At 40.0% G+C, this 20,592-nt stretch overlaps 1 protein-coding gene across 12 annotated transcripts in view; it reads left to right on the forward strand.

The window, feature by feature from the left end:
* GPR155 (G protein-coupled receptor 155) overlaps positions 1-18,884 on the forward strand; it is a 60,168-nt gene extending 41,284 nt beyond the window's left edge. For 11 of the 12 annotated variants that reach the window (XM_075070100.1, XM_032784551.2, XM_032784550.2 and 8 more), the window contains 10 exons: positions 1,218-1,338; positions 3,570-3,654; positions 3,741-3,831; positions 5,548-5,761; positions 6,464-6,571; positions 8,597-8,730; positions 10,624-10,719; positions 12,510-12,574; positions 13,337-13,474; positions 16,830-18,884. In XM_075070100.1, coding sequence (XP_074926201.1) covers positions 1,218-1,338; positions 3,570-3,654; positions 3,741-3,831; positions 5,548-5,761; positions 6,464-6,571; positions 8,597-8,730; positions 10,624-10,719; positions 12,510-12,574; positions 13,337-13,474; positions 16,830-17,052 — 1,275 coding nt within the window. In that variant the 3' untranslated portion in view covers positions 17,053-18,884. Of the gene's footprint in view, positions 1-1,217; positions 1,339-3,569; positions 3,655-3,740; positions 3,832-5,547; positions 5,762-6,463; positions 6,572-8,596; positions 8,731-10,623; positions 10,720-12,509; positions 12,575-13,336; positions 13,475-16,776 lie in introns of all 12 variants that reach the window. The other variant, XM_032784558.2, reaches the window with a different exon arrangement.
* The last annotated feature ends 1,708 nt before the right edge of the window (positions 18,885-20,592 follow it).

The raw sequence follows: 20,592 nt of genomic DNA on the forward strand, positions 1-20,592 counted from the left end.
ATATATATATATAATCATAGGAATAAGTAACCAAACAACATTGTTTGCTGTTATCTTTTATTTTATTATGGTATTTACAATAAATGTGACAAATGTCTTGTCCCCTTTAAGATCCTGCTAGTTTTTATTGGTATAACAATGGGATCTTTAAGGTCCAGACTTGACAGAAAAGATTTGGATTTATAAGGTCTCTGCTACAAGATTTGCATAAATGGAGTAAACTGCATGAGAATTCTCCATGTAGTGTGAGACAAGAAAAGACTGAACCACCCTTTACTCACTGGAATCTGTGTGTGCTTCTTTTTTTCCATGCTTTGCACATATTACTCTTGCCTGACGTATAGATAGGATCATAAACATGCAGCATACATTCATACGTAGTTGCGGGACAGTTCTCTCAATACACGTACATAAATGCCATTGTTAAAAGTAGGAGTGAGTTACATGTGCCTAGCATTGGGAGAAAAGACCACACAGGACCTTCTTCCCGGGAAGTCAACTGCAAAACTCCCATTGAGTTCAGTGGGACGATCATGGCGCCTGTTGTGTGCATATGCAGCAGACCTTTTTCTAAGTATAATATTGATAGAAATATATAGTACAAAATATTAAAACCAGGAAGGCTCTGTTGACTGTTATGGGGTCATCCTTTTCAAATATGATTTGTTTAAATCGGACACTTCTTTTTTTATAACTGCAAGTTAACTTCAACTGTAAAGGTTATTTTTCGTAAAATTTTATTATAGTAATTTATCTGGGCCTCTTCACTACTAAGATTATCCTTGGACAGGTTGTGTCCCCAAGTGTGAATTATTTACCTGGTAATTCTCCCAGATATCCAAACCTCAATCAATCTTGGGTTTTATTCAGTGCCCCCAAAACACTTTAGACAAAAAGGATGTGTAATACATTTTATAAAATTTGTTTTCTGAACCCTAATTCTAGAGTATATTTGTTGTCAAAAATAGAAAATCCCTAAAAAAACAGATGCTTATGTCAGTGACGTAGCCTTAACTTGAGGCCTCTTTTGTACTGCTTTAATGCTGTGAAAACTCATTCTCAAATATCTGAGCATCCATAAATTCAAACAAAATTCAGTTGTCTGGCTGCGGAGAGTGGATTTTTGGTAACTACTGTATCTGTGCCATCTGTGTATTTTTCCCCTAATATTTTCATTTCAATACGAAAATGATTGCAGCTTCATTCTCCTTTCACAGGTTGTTGCCTGCATTGGAATGGTGATATGGAATTTCATTATTAGAGAGAGAAACGTCACTCTGCAGATTCTGGTGTTCATCTTGTTATACAGCTCGCTTTATAGTACTTATTTGTGGACAGGTAAGTTGGAATGTGAATAACTTCTGCTTTCGTGTGGTAAAAATAAGTACTGTAGTGTACAATTAATGTTCTAGAGTAATTGTACTCTGCAGAGTCATCTTTCCTCACATTGTATGTTAATCATTTATATAATTTATAAATGTTCGCAGTTCTGTATGGTGGTAGGTCATTGCCAAACGGAAACATACATGCCTGCACTGAGGGGCTTACAGACTAAGGCCCTGATCCTGTAGTTTGTGGATACATTGCTGTGCCTATGCAGAGCTCCGTTGACTTGAGTGCAGTTCTGCATAGATGCAGCAGCCTGTTTGTACTGAACAAATTGCAGGAATATGCCTTAAAGGGAAAAGCAAACACAGAGTGAACAGTGGGGTATAGCCTTTTAACATTTCATAAACAGTGCATGGGTTTTCAGTAGGTTCTTAAGGATGGAGACAGTGGCAGATTGCTGTATAATAGGATGACTTCCCCAAAGCTCTGCTAGGCATATGGGGTGTAATGGAAGTGGACAAGACAGACCAAAAGAGGTGGAAGAAATGAGGCAGGACACTTGGATAGCCTAATGCGAGTGTGACGGGATGTACCAATCCTGCCTGGGGCCAAGAGGGCCTGCCCAATCACTGTGGGCCCAAGAGACCACAAACCTTGCCCCTGCTGCACATACTCAAGGTGGAAGGGACAGATAAAAGGAGGCAACCCAGCTCAGTCTGGGCTGGCTGGGGAGGAGGAAGGATGTGTGCTGCAGGCTTCTGCAGAGACGCCTGTGACTCTCCGAACGGTGGACCTGGACTACACTGTGGAGGACCAGCCAATTGCAGAGACTGACTGGGACGCTTAGCCACTGCCAGCCGGAGAGAGGCCCGAGATGCATCTTGCGATACAAAGGACCCAGGGAATGTGATAGAAGCCGATGCTTAAACTCTTAACAGGGAATTTGCCTGGGTTCCCCTCCAACCCTCACCCCACCTGCCAGTAGGTGTGGCTACTGCTTGTTTGCTCTGCCCACGCAGGGGCTACAGACTGACTATTTGTTCTACCTGCCCAGAGGGTCAGAACCCCAACTGCTATTGCCTGCCCCAGCCAGGAGGCCCACAGGCCATAGTCTGTTGTCTGTTTGGCCCTGCCAGGGGTTCCGAGCCCTCCTTGTTGTACTTACCCAATCCCACAGGGAGTCCCGATGATTGTGTGATGGGATGTACCAACCCCGCACTGGGTCAGTGAGGACAGCCCCACTCAACACGCGGGGCCCCCCATGACAGTGAGGATGACCATGTAGAACCATGTAGTTATCTGAATTTTCCACATCGTGCAGATTGTTTTTTTAGCTTTTCATTGGCCTTTGATGAGAAAACATGAACAGGCACAGACAAGGTTTCTTGTGAGGAAACTTTAGCCAGGCTTGAAAGGCCTCCCGCCCCTCCTGTACTACTCAGTAATACATGTGTCTCAGGACCGATTTTAAGTGGTCAGCTTCTTTGCACTTGCTTTTCATTTACTCATACCCACATACGGTTAGCTCCATAAAGGCAAGGCATTTCCCAATGGGAGTAGCTGGTTGAAAATCAAGCCCCTTATTTAGACACCTAATTATGGACTTGGGACCCCAGCTCTGGTTGATCATTTTAAAAAATCTTATCCACAGTTTTTCACATAAATTATGGAAGTATGTAGTTTGCTAACTTCCTGAGTTATGAAGGACTGAAAATAGAATTTGGAAGTTCAGTTCAAAGACACTGTTATGTATGTGTAAAAATGTGCAGAGTTTCTGGTTATGTATAGTTTACTAATTAATCAATAATTGTTATAGTATCCACTGGTCAATACTTTGACATAACACCTATCTATCACACCTGCTACTAATGTCCTTATTAGCAACTATAAAAACAAACTACTCATATTTAAAATTCTTATGACCTCTACTAAATGTTTATAAATCCATTAGAAACCATTTGTAAATTGAACCTTACTGCACAAGTTTCTTTAAAATTTTAAATACCTATTTATAATGTAACTTTTGAAGGTAGTCGTTTTTGTATAATTTTGTCAGAGTAAAACTAGGGGAAAAAACATTGTAGCTTATAGCTTTTGACTTAATATATTGAGGACCAAGAAAGAAAAAATCTTACCAGCTGTGTGATATTGGATACCAATTATAGCATATCTAGACTCTTCAATTGTTATTACTTTTCTTTAAAAAAAAAATAAAGCAGACATTTCTATTGTCTTCTTAGGTTTCCTCTCTCTCACTTTACTTCTTTTAAAGAAAAGAGATGTAATAAAGATCCCTGCCGGCTTTATCATCGTAGCTGGATGGGGGTAAGTTGGCAAAAGTTTCCTGTAGAATAACTGAGAACATGCAAAATAATTATTTTCCTGATGCGCTTTGTATTTTGCTGTTGCAGCATCCCAACACTTCTAGTGGGAATCTTACTAATAACTGGTGAACATAATAGTGATAGCATTGACTCAGCATTTTTTTATGGAAAATATCAGGTATGTGTTTCTCTTCATCCCTTCTGACACCTGCCTTTCACATTATGTTATTGAGAAACTGTTTGTTTTCTCTCTTTGCTTTACATATAACTAAAGAGCTTTCTTCCAAGTACAGTTTACAGTTCTAGCAATGCAAATACCAGGGATCAAATAGACACGACTCAGCTTGAAGGCTGTGGTAGTACATTGTTTTTCTGTAACAGCAATTATGAAAGATTATTTGAACAGGGAGCCTTTTTGGCAACATTGACAAACAGAAAGCAGAGACTAAATAGCCTGGGAGTGATAATGGGCTGTAAATCTCTCGTCCTCTAGGTCAGTGGTTTCCAAATTTTTACTAAGGTAAATCCACCAACTGCATTTTGATGATGTTTTTTGTTTAAACCCACCCGGAGTCCAAATTCGTGGGAGGAGAGGCAAAATCATAGGCCAGCATCCTTTTCTCCTCCTCTACTGCCTTGCCCTGCCAAGGGGCAGTGTCACCCTCTGCCCTGATGCTGCAATCCTAATCTTAGCCCGAAACAGAAGGGGGGTAAAGTTAGAGAATGAGCCAAACCCACCTTGTAGTCACCCAGTAGCAATGGCTCCTGTCCCATGAGACTGGACTTGGCTTCCCACTTCAAGCAGGTTTGGCCCAGCCATCCTTCTGTCATGATGGAAGGGCGGTCGAGCCAAATTTGAGTGAGTGGCACTGCTATCCCATGTGGCAGATCTCAGTGCTGAAATGGGGAAGCTGGGCCCCACCCCAGGGGACAGGAGCTGCCACTGCACAGTGGGTACAGAGCAGGCTTGCTTTCTAAACCCCTGATCCTGAGGCCTCCCTTCTACATTGGGCCTGTAACCCATCTACAATTTTCCTGCAACCCTCTGGTGGGTTGCTACCCACCATTTGGGAAACACTGCTCTAGGTTACCAGTTTGAATCCAGCTCAGCTTGGTAGTTAGCTAAAGTTGTTACCATCTAATGGCTAATCAGTGGTCTTAGTCAAGGTCCTATAGAAAGGTGTCCACACTACTAGAGCATTACACCAATTGGAAATAATTAGCATCCTCGCTGGGAGTCTTGGCAGAGAAACCAAGGACTGAAAGCACCTGGAGTCTGAACTACACTCTTACTGATAAATTGTCCATTCATCTCTGGCATGATGCACGCAGCTGGGGCAATGTGAGGAAGCTCCCCTTGCTATAGTATTACTTTGCTGGTGGACAGAGAGGACATGAGTCTGCAGGGTTGTCAATCTGGTACTTGTCACAAGTACTAAAACAATTTCCAAATTGATACTGTGTGTTGATGGCAGATCTATCAGACAGAAAGGCTAATTGGACTTGCAGAAGGAGAGGGGATGGAAAATGGAGCCCCGCAAATGGAGGAAAAGAGAGTGCACTTGTCCTTGGAATAAGAATCACAGAAGGAGAAATGGGGGGAAAGGACAGGAAGTAGGTGAGAGCTCTCATTGCCTGGAGAGAAGGGTTCCTACAGAACAAAAGCCAAAGAAAAAGAACCATCTGCAGGTTATCCAGGCTAGGAAGATCAGCTCACCCAAGCATGCTGAGTGGACTTTTAGCTACATTTATGTCTTGTGGCATAAATATAGAAACACATTTTGGTTTGTTCAGATTTAGGTGCTCCTGGAGGGTCAAAAATGTGTCAAAAAACACACTTTTACATTTTCTTATGTTAAGAAGACATATCTTTTCTCTTGATTTCCTGCGATAGATGGTTACCACAGCAGTGACCCTATTCATCAGCATTCTGATATCAGGAATCTCACTTCTGTGTATGAACAGAAATGGACAGGAGACTGACTATGAGGTATTGAACCCATATGGACATAATGGCCAGAGGGAGAACTCTGAAAGAGAAGGGAATGAGGAGAGTCAGACGTCAAGCAGTGGCTCTCCACCTTTCGCAGAATCCTCTGCAGAAAGAGGTACGGTGCCTGGCTGTGCAAAAAACTGGGAGCTGGGGATAAACCATAATTCTGTGCATGAGCTTAACCTCTACCTGTTGGAGGAGCGGGAGGAGGAGAAAAGCTTGTCTTTGTCAGTTTTGAGAAATGCTAAACTGCTATGGTGATGCATGAAAATATAACCTTAATAGTGCACTTTCTCTCAGTTACTTTAATATGATGATTTAAGGGAGGTTTCTTAGTTATCCCTATACATAATACTGTGGGCGTATGTATTTAAAAATATAGTGGTGTGTATGTAGTATCCATGTGATAGATCTCATTGATCAGGCATCTCAGACCATTTCATCTGCACCCTCCCCACTAACCCATCTCTTTCAGGACAAACTATTCCTTGTCCTACTGATTTGGATTTAGTGGGCTCAGTTATGCCAGTGCTCCCTTACGTTGTTTATGTAGCCAAGAGGACCTACATTGCTCCCATAATGTAATGTTGTGTTTGAAAACTTTAGTATACTAGGAGTCTGAAAAAGACCCTCTCTGAATGGAAGCTGGAAGAGAATTGTCACACCCTTCTCCTTTAGGCAGTCAGTAATTTGGATATTTGCAGATGTTCAATCAATGTTCTTCTTTTAGAAGACAATAGAATAATTTTGTTTTCCCATCATATTACTATAAATCAGAGAAACACTAACTATCTTTAATACTTAATATTTTTAATAGGTTGCTGTTCATGTCAAACAATAAATGGTGAGTTATGCTGCTCTGGAGAGGGAGAGCCAGTGTCAAATGCCACCATTAATGAAAGCTGTACTCCTCCCACCGAGACAGGTACAACAATAATGTATTCTCATATAATATTCTATCTATTGCAATAGTAGCAAAAACTAAATTGGGAGATGTCATGACTTTAACTGTTCTACTTGGATATCCTGAACTTCTAATTAAAGTAGAAGGCTTTTGCTATCATGTAACTTCTTATAGTTTTACACTCTGCCATCAGAGACAGCGGTAGCATTTTTTATTGTCCAGAACTATTAATTTGTAACAGACAATTTAGAAAGCTGCACAGAATGCAACTCTTTTAGGGGATTTGTCCTCAGATCTTTCAGCATTAGTCTTCACACAAGGGATGGAACTTTCAAGATATCGGGCACTTCTATCAGTTCATAAATTTCCTGGTCCTAAACTGTTGGAGTTGGCATGAAAGGCCTAATCCAAAGTCCTTAAAAGTATTTCTGTTGATTTCAGTGGGCTCTGGATCTAACCCTGTAGATTGTATTTTGCCCTCATATGGAACATTCCCTTCCAAGTATTTGGAGTTTGGGAAAGTAAGTGTTTGAGGGCTCCGAAAGATCCATGGAAAATGAAGAATAGTTCACAATGAACTTTCTGCATCCTGCAAGAACCCTTGGTCCAGCCCATGCACACCTTTACTTCTCAACAGCTATCAAAGTGATCATGCACACTGCAGCCTTCCTTAGCTGCACGCTTTACAGGCAACTCCATTCCATACGTACTGCATGCACATGTAACTTTCAACAGGTCCGAACTCTTTGGAACCCAAACCATTTCTCACTGCAACACTTAATCAGGTCTCTTCAGTGAGGGCTATTTCCACACAGTTTATCCCCAATCACTTAGGCTGTAGGGCCATTTAAACAAATGTCACAGGGATGTGGGTTTTGTTGGTAAATGTGTGTTGCCTCTTTCATTCCTACTCCCAAATGGCTGAACCTTATTTGCTCAAATCAAGGAGAGTTGATTTCAGCCTGATAGGGGTTACAATGGAAACACTCATGTAACCTTAATTACAGCAGTTGATCATGCTTCCCACTGTTTCACCGAACTGCAGTGACACATATCTTGTTTTGTGTGTAGTACATATTAATGTCCTCTTCATGCAGTTTTTGTTGCCATCTAGTGGCAAGTATGGAGAACTTTTTAATAACCTACCTGTAACTTGCAGTTTTTGAAACAAAAGGAATATCCATTCGGTAAGGGTATTTATAGCTGTCTTTAATGATGTGGGGTTATGGTACATTGCTTTAGAATTATATGCTAACAACTGTGTAGAGTTTTCATAATGGAAAAAACAGGAAGAAATTAACTGATTAATCTGTAGCTCAACGAGGCTAGGATATACAGCAAGTTAGAAATGACAGTGTTTTTCTAAATACTTTCACTATACTGGAAATTCATTCTCGGATTAAAAACTTGTTCTGCAAAACTGTTAATTTTTTTAGTACTGCCAGGCACAGTTTCTCAGAGCTAACCACTACTAAACTTTTCACTAGTGTAGAGCTGTAATTTAGGCAGCAAAAGTTTTTGTTTTGTACGGTTTTCTTGCTTAGGGAGAGAGTAACTATCTCCACCACAAATCAACCAGTCCGCTTTGGGACAGTTGTCTGAACAATTTATAGTTAAAGCTAACATTAAAATTTCCCTTTTTGTGCATGCAGCCTCAGCACAGAAATTAAAATTGATATTATACATGCAAATTCCAGAAGTAGTAGTAATGTAGTTTGTGCATGGACTTGGAGCCAGGAACTTGAGTTGTTCAAGACTACAGTGTGTGTCAGCAATGATTAAATCAGTCATTTCAGCTCTGACTAATGAGTAGGTCCCAAACATGAAGAAAGCTGTGTGTGTGGACATTCCTGTTGTTCACTTCCTTCTACCATCTCTCCCCAATACTTCCTCCTCCTCATTGCTTCTAAAGGATTGTTGTAAGATTGTGGCTTTTGACTGAGTGTTGTACAAGCTGTCTAGTACACTTCTTGACACCAGGGTCAGAATGGTCAGACTGTTTTAAGTTAAAAGGCCTAATTATAAATTCTGGTTAATGTTTTGCAGCAAATCAGTGTGAGAGTCAGTGCAGTTCTGAAAACTGCCTATTGGCACAGGAAGAACAACGTCTGCAGAGTGGAGACAAACAACTGACTAGACATGTGTTGCTGTGTTTACTTCTCATTGTGGGCCTGTTTGCTGTAAATATTTCCTCTTTCTGACATTGATTAGATCAGTGGTTTGTGACACTTTGTCTGTATAGGTTTCCTAAAAGACCAGTAAAAAGCTTGTAGTTCCCCATTTTTCTGGGTCAACGTCAGTTCAGTCTGCACTATATTAAATGAATGTGTGTGTTTCCATTCTGTTCCTCATTAGAAGAGTACATCACAAAATTAATTGTGCTAACTCTGTACCATTAACACTGCAGATGGCAGTGAACAAGTCAGGGCTGACAACAGGATGGGGAGGGACAAAATTTGACTTCTCATTGGTCTGCCAATTCATCAGACTTTTTTCAGGGATATCTTTCTTCACTACACAATAGTCAGCTTTTTAAACTTGCAGTACTTTGAAAAGGGGCTACCTAAAAATGGCTCCTTCTTCCTGAACAGATCTGTGCGGATTCAGAATTCAGGTTGCTTTATCGATGACAAATACGATGGTGATGAACATGGTATAAGAACCTGTATAAAATAAAACAGAAAAATCTATTCATGCTGTTTTATATTAGCACTGTGGACTCCACACAGCTACCCAGTAAGCTGGACTCTATTCCTTTGCTACATCATCAACAGAATTATTTACTACCTTCCAGTTAGAGCCAATCAGTGACTCCTGTGAGATGTTGTTGAAGACTCCAGACTGTTTGCTGGAGTGTAACTAAATCAACATTTGACCTTCAGAAACTCTATTGCTGGTGGTGATGCAGAAGCAGGAAACAACCCAGTTTGACTTTCAGAGCCCAAGTAGAATTTGTAGGGCTGACAAAAAACATACACTTTTTACAAGTAAAAATGTATATTTGATATAGAAACTAAGAAGAATTAGTGAACCCCACAGTGCCATTATTAGTCACAGCAGAACTGCTTTTTAACTAGGTCATTGGTTCTCAAAGCTCATTGCACCGCGATCCCCTTCTGACAACAAAAATTACTGCACAACCCCGTGCGGGGGGGACCGAGGCCTTTGCCAGTCCAAGCCCTGCCGCCCTGGGCTTCAGGGGGGCCTATAACCTGAGCCCCACTTCCCTAGACAGTGGGGCTCATGCTTTGGTTTTGGCCCTCGGCAGTGGGACTCAGGCTTCAGCCCTGGGCCTCAGCAACTCTAACGCCAGCATTGGCACCCCATTAAAATGAGGTCACAACCCACGTTGGGGTCCTGACCCATAGTTTCAGAACCGCTGAACTAGGTCATTGAAAGCAAGTTTTCCTTTTTTCCAAATATCGTATATTAGACATTACAAATAATTATAAATACATTTTTGTGGTGGCCCATAAGATAGAGATACCTGAAATTTTGGCCCCAGTTTTATCTATAAATCAATTATCAGATTTTTAGTTGCAGAAACTATTAAATGAATTATGAGCCCCTTGGTACTCAAAAATTATTTCACTTTTATGCCCACATGAGATACCATTTGTTTTTCCAGATTATGTTCACTGAAGTGCATGCCAGCACGATTTCAGCTGCTATTGAGCTTCCATAAAAGCAAGAACCAATGTAGAAAATGCTGGTGTTCAGCTCAGTAGGAATGTTTGCTTTCTGCCTTATGAAATATTGGCTCAGACAGGTTTGCTACTTATTGATTACCTAAGTATGCATAGAGGTTAACATAAAAGAATAAGGTCCTCCTTTGTTTAGGGTATTAGAGGTGCAGGCCTTCAGCAGTGATGGTACATTTTACCCTTAAAATCGATCAGAATAGGTGGGTCCCATTTACAGCTACTGAACCTCACAAGGAATGTAGCAGGTTACTTTTCAGTGACTGTTTTTGTTCTAGATGACTTATTGCATAAAGAAAATAAATGAGGTTTTTTTGTTATCTTCTGTGAAGAGGAGAGAATTTTCTAACACTTAATTTATATTTTTAACAGAATCTGTCCAGCTGTTTGTGGTGGTTGTTCAACCCCGAACCTGGAAGGCTCTACGTGGAATTGCAGTTCTTTTGTGCTGTATTTAATTTTGGTCAGGTACTTAGCAATGTTTCCTTTGAAATCACTTATTTCTCTTGGCTGCTGACTCTGGTAGCTGCCATCGTTGCATGTTTTGGTAGCAGACAGCACTCTTGCTTTGGCTGAAGTCCCTCTGCTATGCTAAAACCTCCAATTTCTGTCATGCTTTACTTTCAGTGTTTTGGCTTCTGTGTACCTGAGAGTCTTTTCAACTGCACAGTGTTTTATGGACATTAGAAGGTGATTTACACTGGCACAAATGGCAGCGGGGTTCTCAATGCCTGTTGAAAGTCAAAGGGAGCTAGGCCTTGTCTACAGAAGGTTGCCCCAGTTTAACTTAAGGTGTAACTTCACAACAATCTAGTTAAACGGGACAAAAAGCTGTGTAGCCACGCTCTTATTTCAGTATAACGGTGGCTTATTTCAGTTTGGTTAAACCTGTTCCTAGTCATCTTAAACTAAACTGAAATAAGCCACCATCCATTGAACTAAGCCTTTTGCATGAGTGTAACCATATTGGTTTAAAAAACGGTTTGGGTTATAACAGGTTATATATGCAACTTTCTTAGGTAGACAAGCCCTTGGGGACCATACTACCTTTGAAAATCTTCCCCTTTGTAGTAGGTGTCCTTTGGCTAAAACAAATTCCCAAGCATTGAATTGGGAATATTTTCCTCTTGTGTTTAACAGATATTATGGTGCAAACACTGCTGAAATAACATGAAGTTCTCTTGGAGCCAAAATGGAACCGAATCCTACGAGGTGCTAGTTCCTTCTAGGATTTGCAGTGTCCTCAGCTCTCATTGATGATGCCAGTCAGCATTTCACATCAATGAGAGTTGAGGGTGGTCAGCACTTCACGGAAGCTAGCAATTTGCAGGATCAGAACCATAAAAAAACCTCTGATGCCTTCTGGCAAGCTTTTTAAAATGTGTAATCAAAATAACATTACACTTGTGTGTGTGTGTGTGTGTCATCATTTTACTAGCACACAAATTGAAGAATTTTCCATTGACAGACAAATTCCCCTTTCCAGCCATCTTTGATAATTTGTCGTCACAGATCAGTATATCCTTATGTCACACTTCATTACCTTGGATGAGATTCTGATGCTACATGTGCTGAAATGTGGCATCACTGAATGTATTGAGAACATGGAGTAGGCTGATAAGAAAGGAGTCAGCTCAGTGTATGTGTATACGCACACAGACATCTTGGTAATCAGCAGTGATAGGAAAGAACATGCTGAAACTTTCAGTGGTGGGTTGATAAAATGTGAGGTGTATCAAGTTTTCTAGAAAGGGGCAGTGATTCATTTCAACAGGTCACTCATCCAATTTTCTTTGGCTGCCTACCATGGCATTTTCTGCTTCACAGGTTGTTCCTCCTATGCCTCCTGTTTGCAAATTTTGTATGATGGGCAAGTGTTCCAGAAGTGAATTGCTATCAACTTATTCTCCTCTTTATTTTGGCTGGTCTTATCATGCAGATAGCTCTGGAAGGATGTTGTTGTGTTTGTAGTAGCAGATGAGATGTCGATCTACATGAATAAATTTACCAGACCCCTTGCTGGAGAAGTTCTCTGACAGCCTATTGTATACCTGCCTCTGTCTGTCTCTTTAGGTCCAAAATTTAAAGGATCCTTAATCCTATTTATTCTTTGTAATAGTGTCCAGGCCACAAAATTCAATCCTGATGGCACTAAATTCAGTGGATTATTTTAATTTTCTTTTCTTTCCTGGGTCTGAAATAATGTCATTTCTAGGTTTATAATACTGATATTTTTCTGTGTTGTGGTTTTTTTCCAGGGCTTCATATCCTTTGGTATTTTTGGTTTGGATAAACATTTAATCATTCTGCCATTCAAAAGAAGGTAAATCCAATCTTTCAACACTTACCTAGCCAGATTTAATGCTAAGGATAACTATTAATAATGTTATTGGTCTTTTAAACCTCTACCTCCATCGCTGCTCCTACCTCCTCTTCTGTACACGCGCCTTCCAGGGTGCCTTTTCTGAATGCCTCTTTGGTATTAGATTGGCACGGACACATGCAGTGAGCTGCACTCTTCTGGCCATGCCCTAATGTCACTGCTGCTGGCTAATCAGAGTCAGTGGGTGCCAAACTGAAAATCTGGTGGGACATAAAAGCTCAGCTGAAACTACATTTAAAGCTTAGCTTGCAAATGAGCTCTCGCTGCTGGTACAAGTGAAACTGCCAAAGCCACTGCTGCTTCCCCAAACACAGGGAAGCTGAACATGCCACTTATGTGAGAAAGTTGGGTCTCCCAAGTCCCACACTGCCCCAAGCTGTGGGAAGAACTTAGGTTGTGGCTGTAGCTTGGGAGAGGACTGCCACCCATGGGCAATCCTAAATTGCACAGGGTCCAGGCAGTTCTGAATCATGGAGGTATATCTAGTTCCTTGCCTCCACTCTGCCTTAGCTAGAATCAAGCTTTTGAGTGTTCAAAGGCCAACAGTATATGGGCTATCATGGGTAGCTAGTGTATGCACTATATTATGACAGAATTGGTGACAGAAATGGTGGAGAATTTCCCCGAGTTCTATAATATTTTTCCAGCTTTCATTTTAAATTGCCAGTTTCTTTGTTGAATTTTTCCTTAATTATTTTTCAGGTTTGAATTCCTCTGGGGTAGTAGAGAAGAAGCAGAACATGCAGAATCTTCTGTACCTGAGGAAATCAGGATGACATGTCAACAGTTTGTTCTTTATCACAGAGATGTCTGTGTCAGAAGCATTGTCAAAGACAGAAGGTGGGGCTCTGTTCCTTTACAGAGGTTCTTTTAAACTGCAGTAAACTGTTCAGAGATCACAGGCTGGGAATAATAAGATAGCACTTCCAGTAGTGTTTACAGCCATGGCAAATGTCTTCAAACTGCAGTATACATCAATGTGAAAGATGAGTATTTAGCAGCTTGTTTAGTTAACTTGTCTTCAATGGAAACATCAGACCTCATTTTGTTGTGACTAAAAGTATTTGCATGAGAAAAACTCTGGAGGTCTAATCCTGCATCCTATACTTACACACATTTGCTATGGCTACACCTGTAAAGATTGCTCATGTGATTCTGGATTTGTACGTCCTTATCCCTTACAAGTTCATTCTTGTTGCTTATTCTTCACATGAAGTTATAATCATCTCGTGATGTCACACAAGCTTTCGGAAACAAATCGATGCCTCAAACTGTGTTTGAGGTGGAAGGTGGGGGAGAAGGAGCAGCAGAAGCAGAATAACTTAAAAATATTTGTTTTGCAAATACCCATGATATAAAGAAAAGGCATGAATGGCTTTTCTAATCGGATTTCCCCATGATGTGTGAGTAATTCTTTAAAGAAGGATGAAGTAAGGCAATCTGTGACATTTACTCAGGGTATAATCTGGACTAATTAACAGCATTGTCCCCTCAGTTCTCCAACCTGGAGTCCTTTTTACACGGCTTTGCTGTGAGAGCAACCACTCTTGGTCTGCTCTCTCACAGCCTCCGGCATGTAACTTACTCTGTTATAGCGTATTAGTGCTATAGCCAGCCACTTTTGAATTACACTGCAGAGCAACACCAGCAAATTCCCAGTCCCAGAGTTTCCCTAGAAATATACGTCTTGTCCTGCCCAGCGCTCTTCTGGACAATACAGGCTCATAGAAAGTTTGTTATTTTATTAATAGAAAATTATTTGCACAAATCCTGTTATCCCAAATGGAGATCCCAAATACCTTAGTCCAACACATTGGTTTAGGTAAAACAATAAAACAAATTTATTAACTACAAAAAGATAGATTTTCAGTGACTATGCCTCATTACTTGTAAAAGTCAGAATTGGTTACATGAAAATAAAAGTACAACACAACTAATGCTTAACTTAACAAGCTAAAGTAAATTCAAAGCAAAGGTCTGTCTCACCACATGGTTCAGCAGTCTTACTGGCTGAATTCCTTTCAGTCAGGATCCTTCGCCCAGTCCAGTGCTGCTTCCTTTGTTCTTCAAGTGTTGTCGATGCCATGGATAGAGAGAAAGGGAGAGATCATTTGGGATGTCTGCTCTCCCTTGTAGTTTTTTCTGTTCTTCGAGAATCATTTCCAGCTGAGCTTCAGGAGAGAGAAAGTCTGTGTGAATGGGAACTCCATGCTCTTTCTTTGTCAAGATGTAGACTTTTCACTCTCACCCTTTTTCCTGCCAGAGAATGGCCACTTAACCAGATGATGGTCCATTTGATTTTGTAGACACCTGGCTGAGGTATTGGCTAGGTTTTGTCTCTGGAAAACTGGTTTCTGATGGCTCCCCAGATTTGGAACATGTTTTAATAATATCATACAGTAGAATCTTAGAACTTTACACACAATGTTGCCATATACATTTTACCAGGGCAATAATGGTCAGAAAACTGAGTTTTCAAATGATACCTCACAAGGCATATTTTGTAAGAAATTTATCATAATCTTGTAAAAGGGGTGAACATAGGGGTACAGACATCACACAGTTCATGTAGCAAGCTTCCTACCACACAAGCAAACATGGCACATCAGGAAGTATTTTTACAATGTAAACGGGGTGCACTTTGTACATACATGGTGCCTGGCATAAGCACTGACTGGAGCACCCATGGGGAAAAAATGGTGGGTACTGAGCACCCACCAGCAGCCCCCATCAGTATTTCCCCCTCCCCCCAGTGCCTCCTGCCTGCCAGCAGGCCCAGCTGATCAGCGCCCATGCTGCCCATCCATACCGCCTGTCCATCATGATCAGCTGTTTTGTGGCTTGCAGGAGGCTCTGGGGGGAGAGGAGAGGAGTGAGGATGTAGCACACTCAGGGGAGGGGGTGAAATGGGGCAGGAAAATGGAGGGCAAGGGTAGAAAGGGGGTGGCCTTAAGGGAAGGGGTGGAGTGGGGGCTGGGTCTGGGGCAGAGCCAGGCTTTGAGCACCCCCTGGCACAATGAAAAGTTGAGGCCTTTGGTGTATGGCATTTTATCCCCTCTACTATTTCTTTGCTTTTATAGTTTGTTTCATTTGAGAATTAATCAGACTTAAGAGTGAAACATAAGCTTGCACATATATTTTGGGTCTCTGTACTTAAAAAATACCAATTTCTGATATCAAATATTTGTATTTCATTTTATATTTGAATATTATATACTGTGCAGCATTTCTTTCCCACCTTATTTCCATTCGTGAGAATATGTGTGCAATCCCTCTATCCCTTATTTAAATATTCATCTAATTTCTCAAATTAATAATAATGTATCTAATATCCTACTATTATGATTTTGGTTCTTTGTTTAGTTGCTCCACTAATATAAGCTAATATTTGCTCTCATTTTTACTGCTTGTTTTAATTAAAATATAAAGAAGTTCCTTGGTTGTTGCTGTCTTGTGTAACTGTTAATCATCTTTGTTTGCTCAAACTTCAGAAACCCTGCAGTTAGGTTCCATAGAGCAGATTTTAGATAACCAGAAATATTCATGGCCACAGGTAAATTTCTGAGTGATAGTTCCCTACTACTGACTAGAAAATACTGCTAGTATTGCCTCATCACTAAGTCAAAAAAGCAAAACAAAACACTTCCGTCTTGCATCAGTGTCCTATTGTTCTCAATTGTTCCCTCTAGTAAATAAAGATTCAGTGAGATAGTCAAATTAAATGACTTATCTGTAATATACACAATTATTCAGTGGCTATTTAAACTTGAAGAAAAGGTGAGCATTGAAGTGCAGCCCGAGTACCTAATGCTTCTGGCATTTGACATTTAATTAAATCAGGTGTTTTGTTACAGAAGTGGTCATGCTAATGAATACATTTGAAGTAAGTATCCAATAATTTGTATGTGTACGTGTGTTGTTGTAGGATTGCTGTGTAGGTCCTATAAAGTTTTTTTTTTTTTACAGGCATACCAGAACTTTGCATGCATTTTACTTTTCATTGAGGTGTTTAGGAAAAGGTAATGAAATGTGCATGCCCTTAACATACAGAATTAATAGGTTCTCTTCTAACATACTTTTAACTATCATGCTGTCTTTCCTTGTTTCCCCATATTTTTTCCTTGCCTTCCCCCATCATGCAGTGGTGATAGCAGATTTACAGAACATATGGGTGAATCATTCCTTTGACATACAGGTGTGGTGCAAAGACCTCGACTGGCATCTTCTTTGGCTGTGAGCTGGTGAACTGGCTTATCCAAGTTGGCCTTGCTTCTGACCGTGGTGAAGCTGTGATGTACGGAGACAGACTGGCAAAAGGAGGAGTCATCCAGCATATTACCAACGAATTTGAATTTCAGGATGAGTACCTGTACTACCGTTTTATTCGCAAGAGATCCACAGTGACCGAAAGCCACTAAACTGGGCCCACTGAAATCTAGAGCATTTTCTTTCGTATGCAAATTATTGAATTGGGTGTTTCTCACTTGTAATGCAGATGAAATCTGGTGGTTCTTATTCCACTTAAAGAAAATTTGTAGTAAATGGCCTGCTTTGAATGCTTACTAATGAAAAAATCTTTTATTTAATTATTTTAAGTAATGTAACTGTAAAACAAAGTAAGATGCTCACAGTTCAGTGATTTTTCCAATTTGAATGTAAGCAATTTAAAACAATTCCTCACCCCCAATAAAACTGCACTTCGCTGCTGATGGCACATAAAAAACTTTAAAACATTCTATATTAAGAATATTTCCCTCCCCTGGTGAAATCCTGAGCTCCCGTTTAAGTTAATGGGAGTTTCCTTTGACTTAATGGGACCATGATTCTCTCCTGCCACCCCTGTTACTTAGGACCCTTGCATAAAACCAGGAACTTTATGTTCAAAGTTTTACCTCTCAGTTTATGCTGCTTATTCCTACCTTGAAGAGAGAGTCCTCTGTGGTGATGATAATTGCTGTGAAGATGATCACAATGTCAAGGAATTAGAACTGAGAAATGAGCAGATGAACAATTAACAAAGATCCTGGTTTTATACAAGTTTACCAAGTCTTAAAGAGATGTTTTAAAAAAAACAAACAAACCAAACAAAACCCTAGAAACATCACAGAATATAATGACTTCTAAGTAGTTTGTTTTCCAAAGATTTTCTCTTAGGTGTTAGTAACGCTGCAAAGACAGAGTAATTAGCAAATTACACCTTCATCTTCAAACCCTAGAAGCAATTGCTGCTCTTGGTGGGGTGGTAGATAATTTAGTACCTCTCCAAATCAAACCCAAAACTTTGAACAAAGCATAAAACCTCTAAACTAGGTGTAATGACTTTAAAATGCATGATCCAAAGAATCCTTGTTAAACTTCTGAATTTGGTTTTAGAATATCTAAGTATCTGAAAATTGTTTTTATCAAAGCTTTTTTTCATGGATACAAGATAATCAAATTCTAGTAAACCCCAGTAACCTCCCTAAAATGTTCAAATAGTTACTCGAATACTGTATGTTATATTCATATCTAACTTGAATGTACTGAAAGGAGAGTGTGAGTCCATGTTATCTATAATAATTTGGAATGGCTAAAGCAGAACCCTGGAGTATGGAATAGCCCTTTTTACTGCCCTTTTAAAACTGCAACAAGAGCGCTAAATTGTTGCCATAAAATTTCTAATCACTAGCGTAACTGAAAAAACCGGAACAAAATGCTGCTTTGTTTCCTCATCTGGAGTAGCTACATGTATAGAGCAATTTCCCTCAGCTCCCCACCCGCCCCTTTTTTTTAAAGACACAGATTTTACTTTTTATGTGGCCATTATCTGCTAGTAGTAAGAATAAAGTCGTTTTAACAGGATAAACCACAATACAAGGAGAAGTGACTTTACAGTAGTTACAATGTGGATGTTGCACCACATGCATGCAAGACTGACACTGAGAAAGCAATTCCTTTTTGCTGTCAAATATAGTCTTATTGCAAGTTAGTCTGCTGTGTGCATTGATGCAGACAGTGTCCTACTGTATGCTATACAAACTGATATTTTCTTTTTCCACAACAAAGAAACTGACATTTGTAACAGGCGGTGGATTAGCATAATCCATGAGTGAAATGGATGGCGTAAGTTTGTTACACTGCAACAGCTGAAAACAGCTGTGTTATGCTATTTTGGATGAATTATAGATGTGTGTGTTTTAAGACTAGAAGCAGTAAATATCTCTGGCTTCTGAATGTTGCTACTTATCAATAAATCTATAGTTATTTTAAATTGTGGTTCTGAATTTTTATGTATTGTAATTTCATGGGTTACCTCAAGAAGCCAAACACTATAGGAAATACTTTTATCTCTTTGTGAGAGACTTCTCTTCCTAACATTAGAGCCTTGAGAATCTTAATTTTTGCCATCTTTTAATCCTCAATGCTGCTCTTTAATTGGCTGGAGGGCTTGCTGTTGACTGTTGAAAGAAAACAATTAAGTGGAGACTATTGTTCTGTTCTCCTACCTGAGTTAATGAAGTGGCCAATCTAGCTGTGAAATATTTTAAGTGACTCAACTCCCGTTAATTGGCTTCCTAAATTTGGTGAGTTCTCCATTCAAGAAATTGGCTTGTTAAAGTACTGAATATGCCCATTATCAGCTTAACAACATGGCATCTGTTGTACTTTTTTGTATTTAAGGTTAGTTAATTATGGGTGAACATCAGCTTTGGCAGTATAATTTGGCAGAAGTTTGTCCAAATTGAAGAAGGATAATTCAAATACTCTATAGAATGAAGCACTGAGCTCTAACTTTTTCTTTGCATTTGAAGAAGTAAGGTTCTTTTACCCACGAAAGCTTATGCCCAAATAAATCTGTTAGTCTTTAATGTGCCACTGGACTCCTTGTTGTTTTTGTGGATACAGACTAACAGGGCTACCCCGATACCTAACTTTTTCTTGTATGTTTCTAGCCCTTTCCAAAGGAAGCAGTGGAGAAATAGGGCATTTGTATTAGGTTTCACAATAGAAAAATATTAGATAATGTTTTTCAGTGAATCATTTGTAAATAATCTTCCCCCCTAATGTTTGAAAGTCAAGTGAGTGGGAGGGGGCGGGGAGTCTCTAAACAAAATATGTGCAGAGGTTGCCCTCTAGAGGACACTTTAGCTTTCAGTTTAATATAGTTCCTTCTCTCCTTCCCTTATATTTTGGCCAGAGTCTCATCTGAAAGAACTAAATGCCAGGGTGCATGACAGAAAAATATAGTAATATCCATCAGTTCACCCACTCCAGAATCTAGCACACCATCTACACTACATATCACTTTAGGCCAGGAAAGGGAAAGCGTTATAGAAACTACAGGGATATAGCCAAAATGTCACTGCCATGTTGGAATCTAGGCTGCACACATAACGGGACATCCCCACTCATTGTGAGCAGGTAATAAGGTAATCCAATTTATGACTTGGTGTAATGTAGTGATGAATCAAGCACTATCATGTGGAAAAGTACAGTTCTTACTCCTACCCACCACAGTCTTGGTGACTAACGCTTGAGCTAAGTTCTGACTCAACAGCTTCTTTCAGTACCTGAGTTTTAACATGAAGCTGTCCATTTGAGCGCCTTTCTGGAAGGTGTTATAAGATCACTGCCCAAAGTGGTATGACTGCCAAATGGCTTGCTGTCAAAAACATATTCAGTAGGAGCTGAGGTGGAACTTAGCAAATCATTTTATTCAAAAATATCCTTTTGACAGTTTATGAACATTCTTTGTATTACTGAACCTTCAGGAAATCTTGTGGGGGTTTCTAAGGCCACGTCTACACTACGGAATAATATCGAATTAGCTAAAATCGGTTTTATAAAACTGATATTATAAATTCGATTTCATGCAGCCACACTAGGCACAGTAATTCGGTGTTGTGCGTCCATGGTCCGAGGCTAACGTCGATTTCTGAAGCGTTGCATTGTGGGTAGCTCTTCCGTAGCTATCCCAT

The sequence above is a fragment of the Chelonoidis abingdonii genome, chromosome 10 (genome assembly GCF_003597395.2).
Source record: "Chelonoidis abingdonii isolate Lonesome George chromosome 10, CheloAbing_2.0, whole genome shotgun sequence".
Taxonomy (NCBI): domain Eukaryota; kingdom Metazoa; phylum Chordata; order Testudines; family Testudinidae; genus Chelonoidis; species Chelonoidis abingdonii.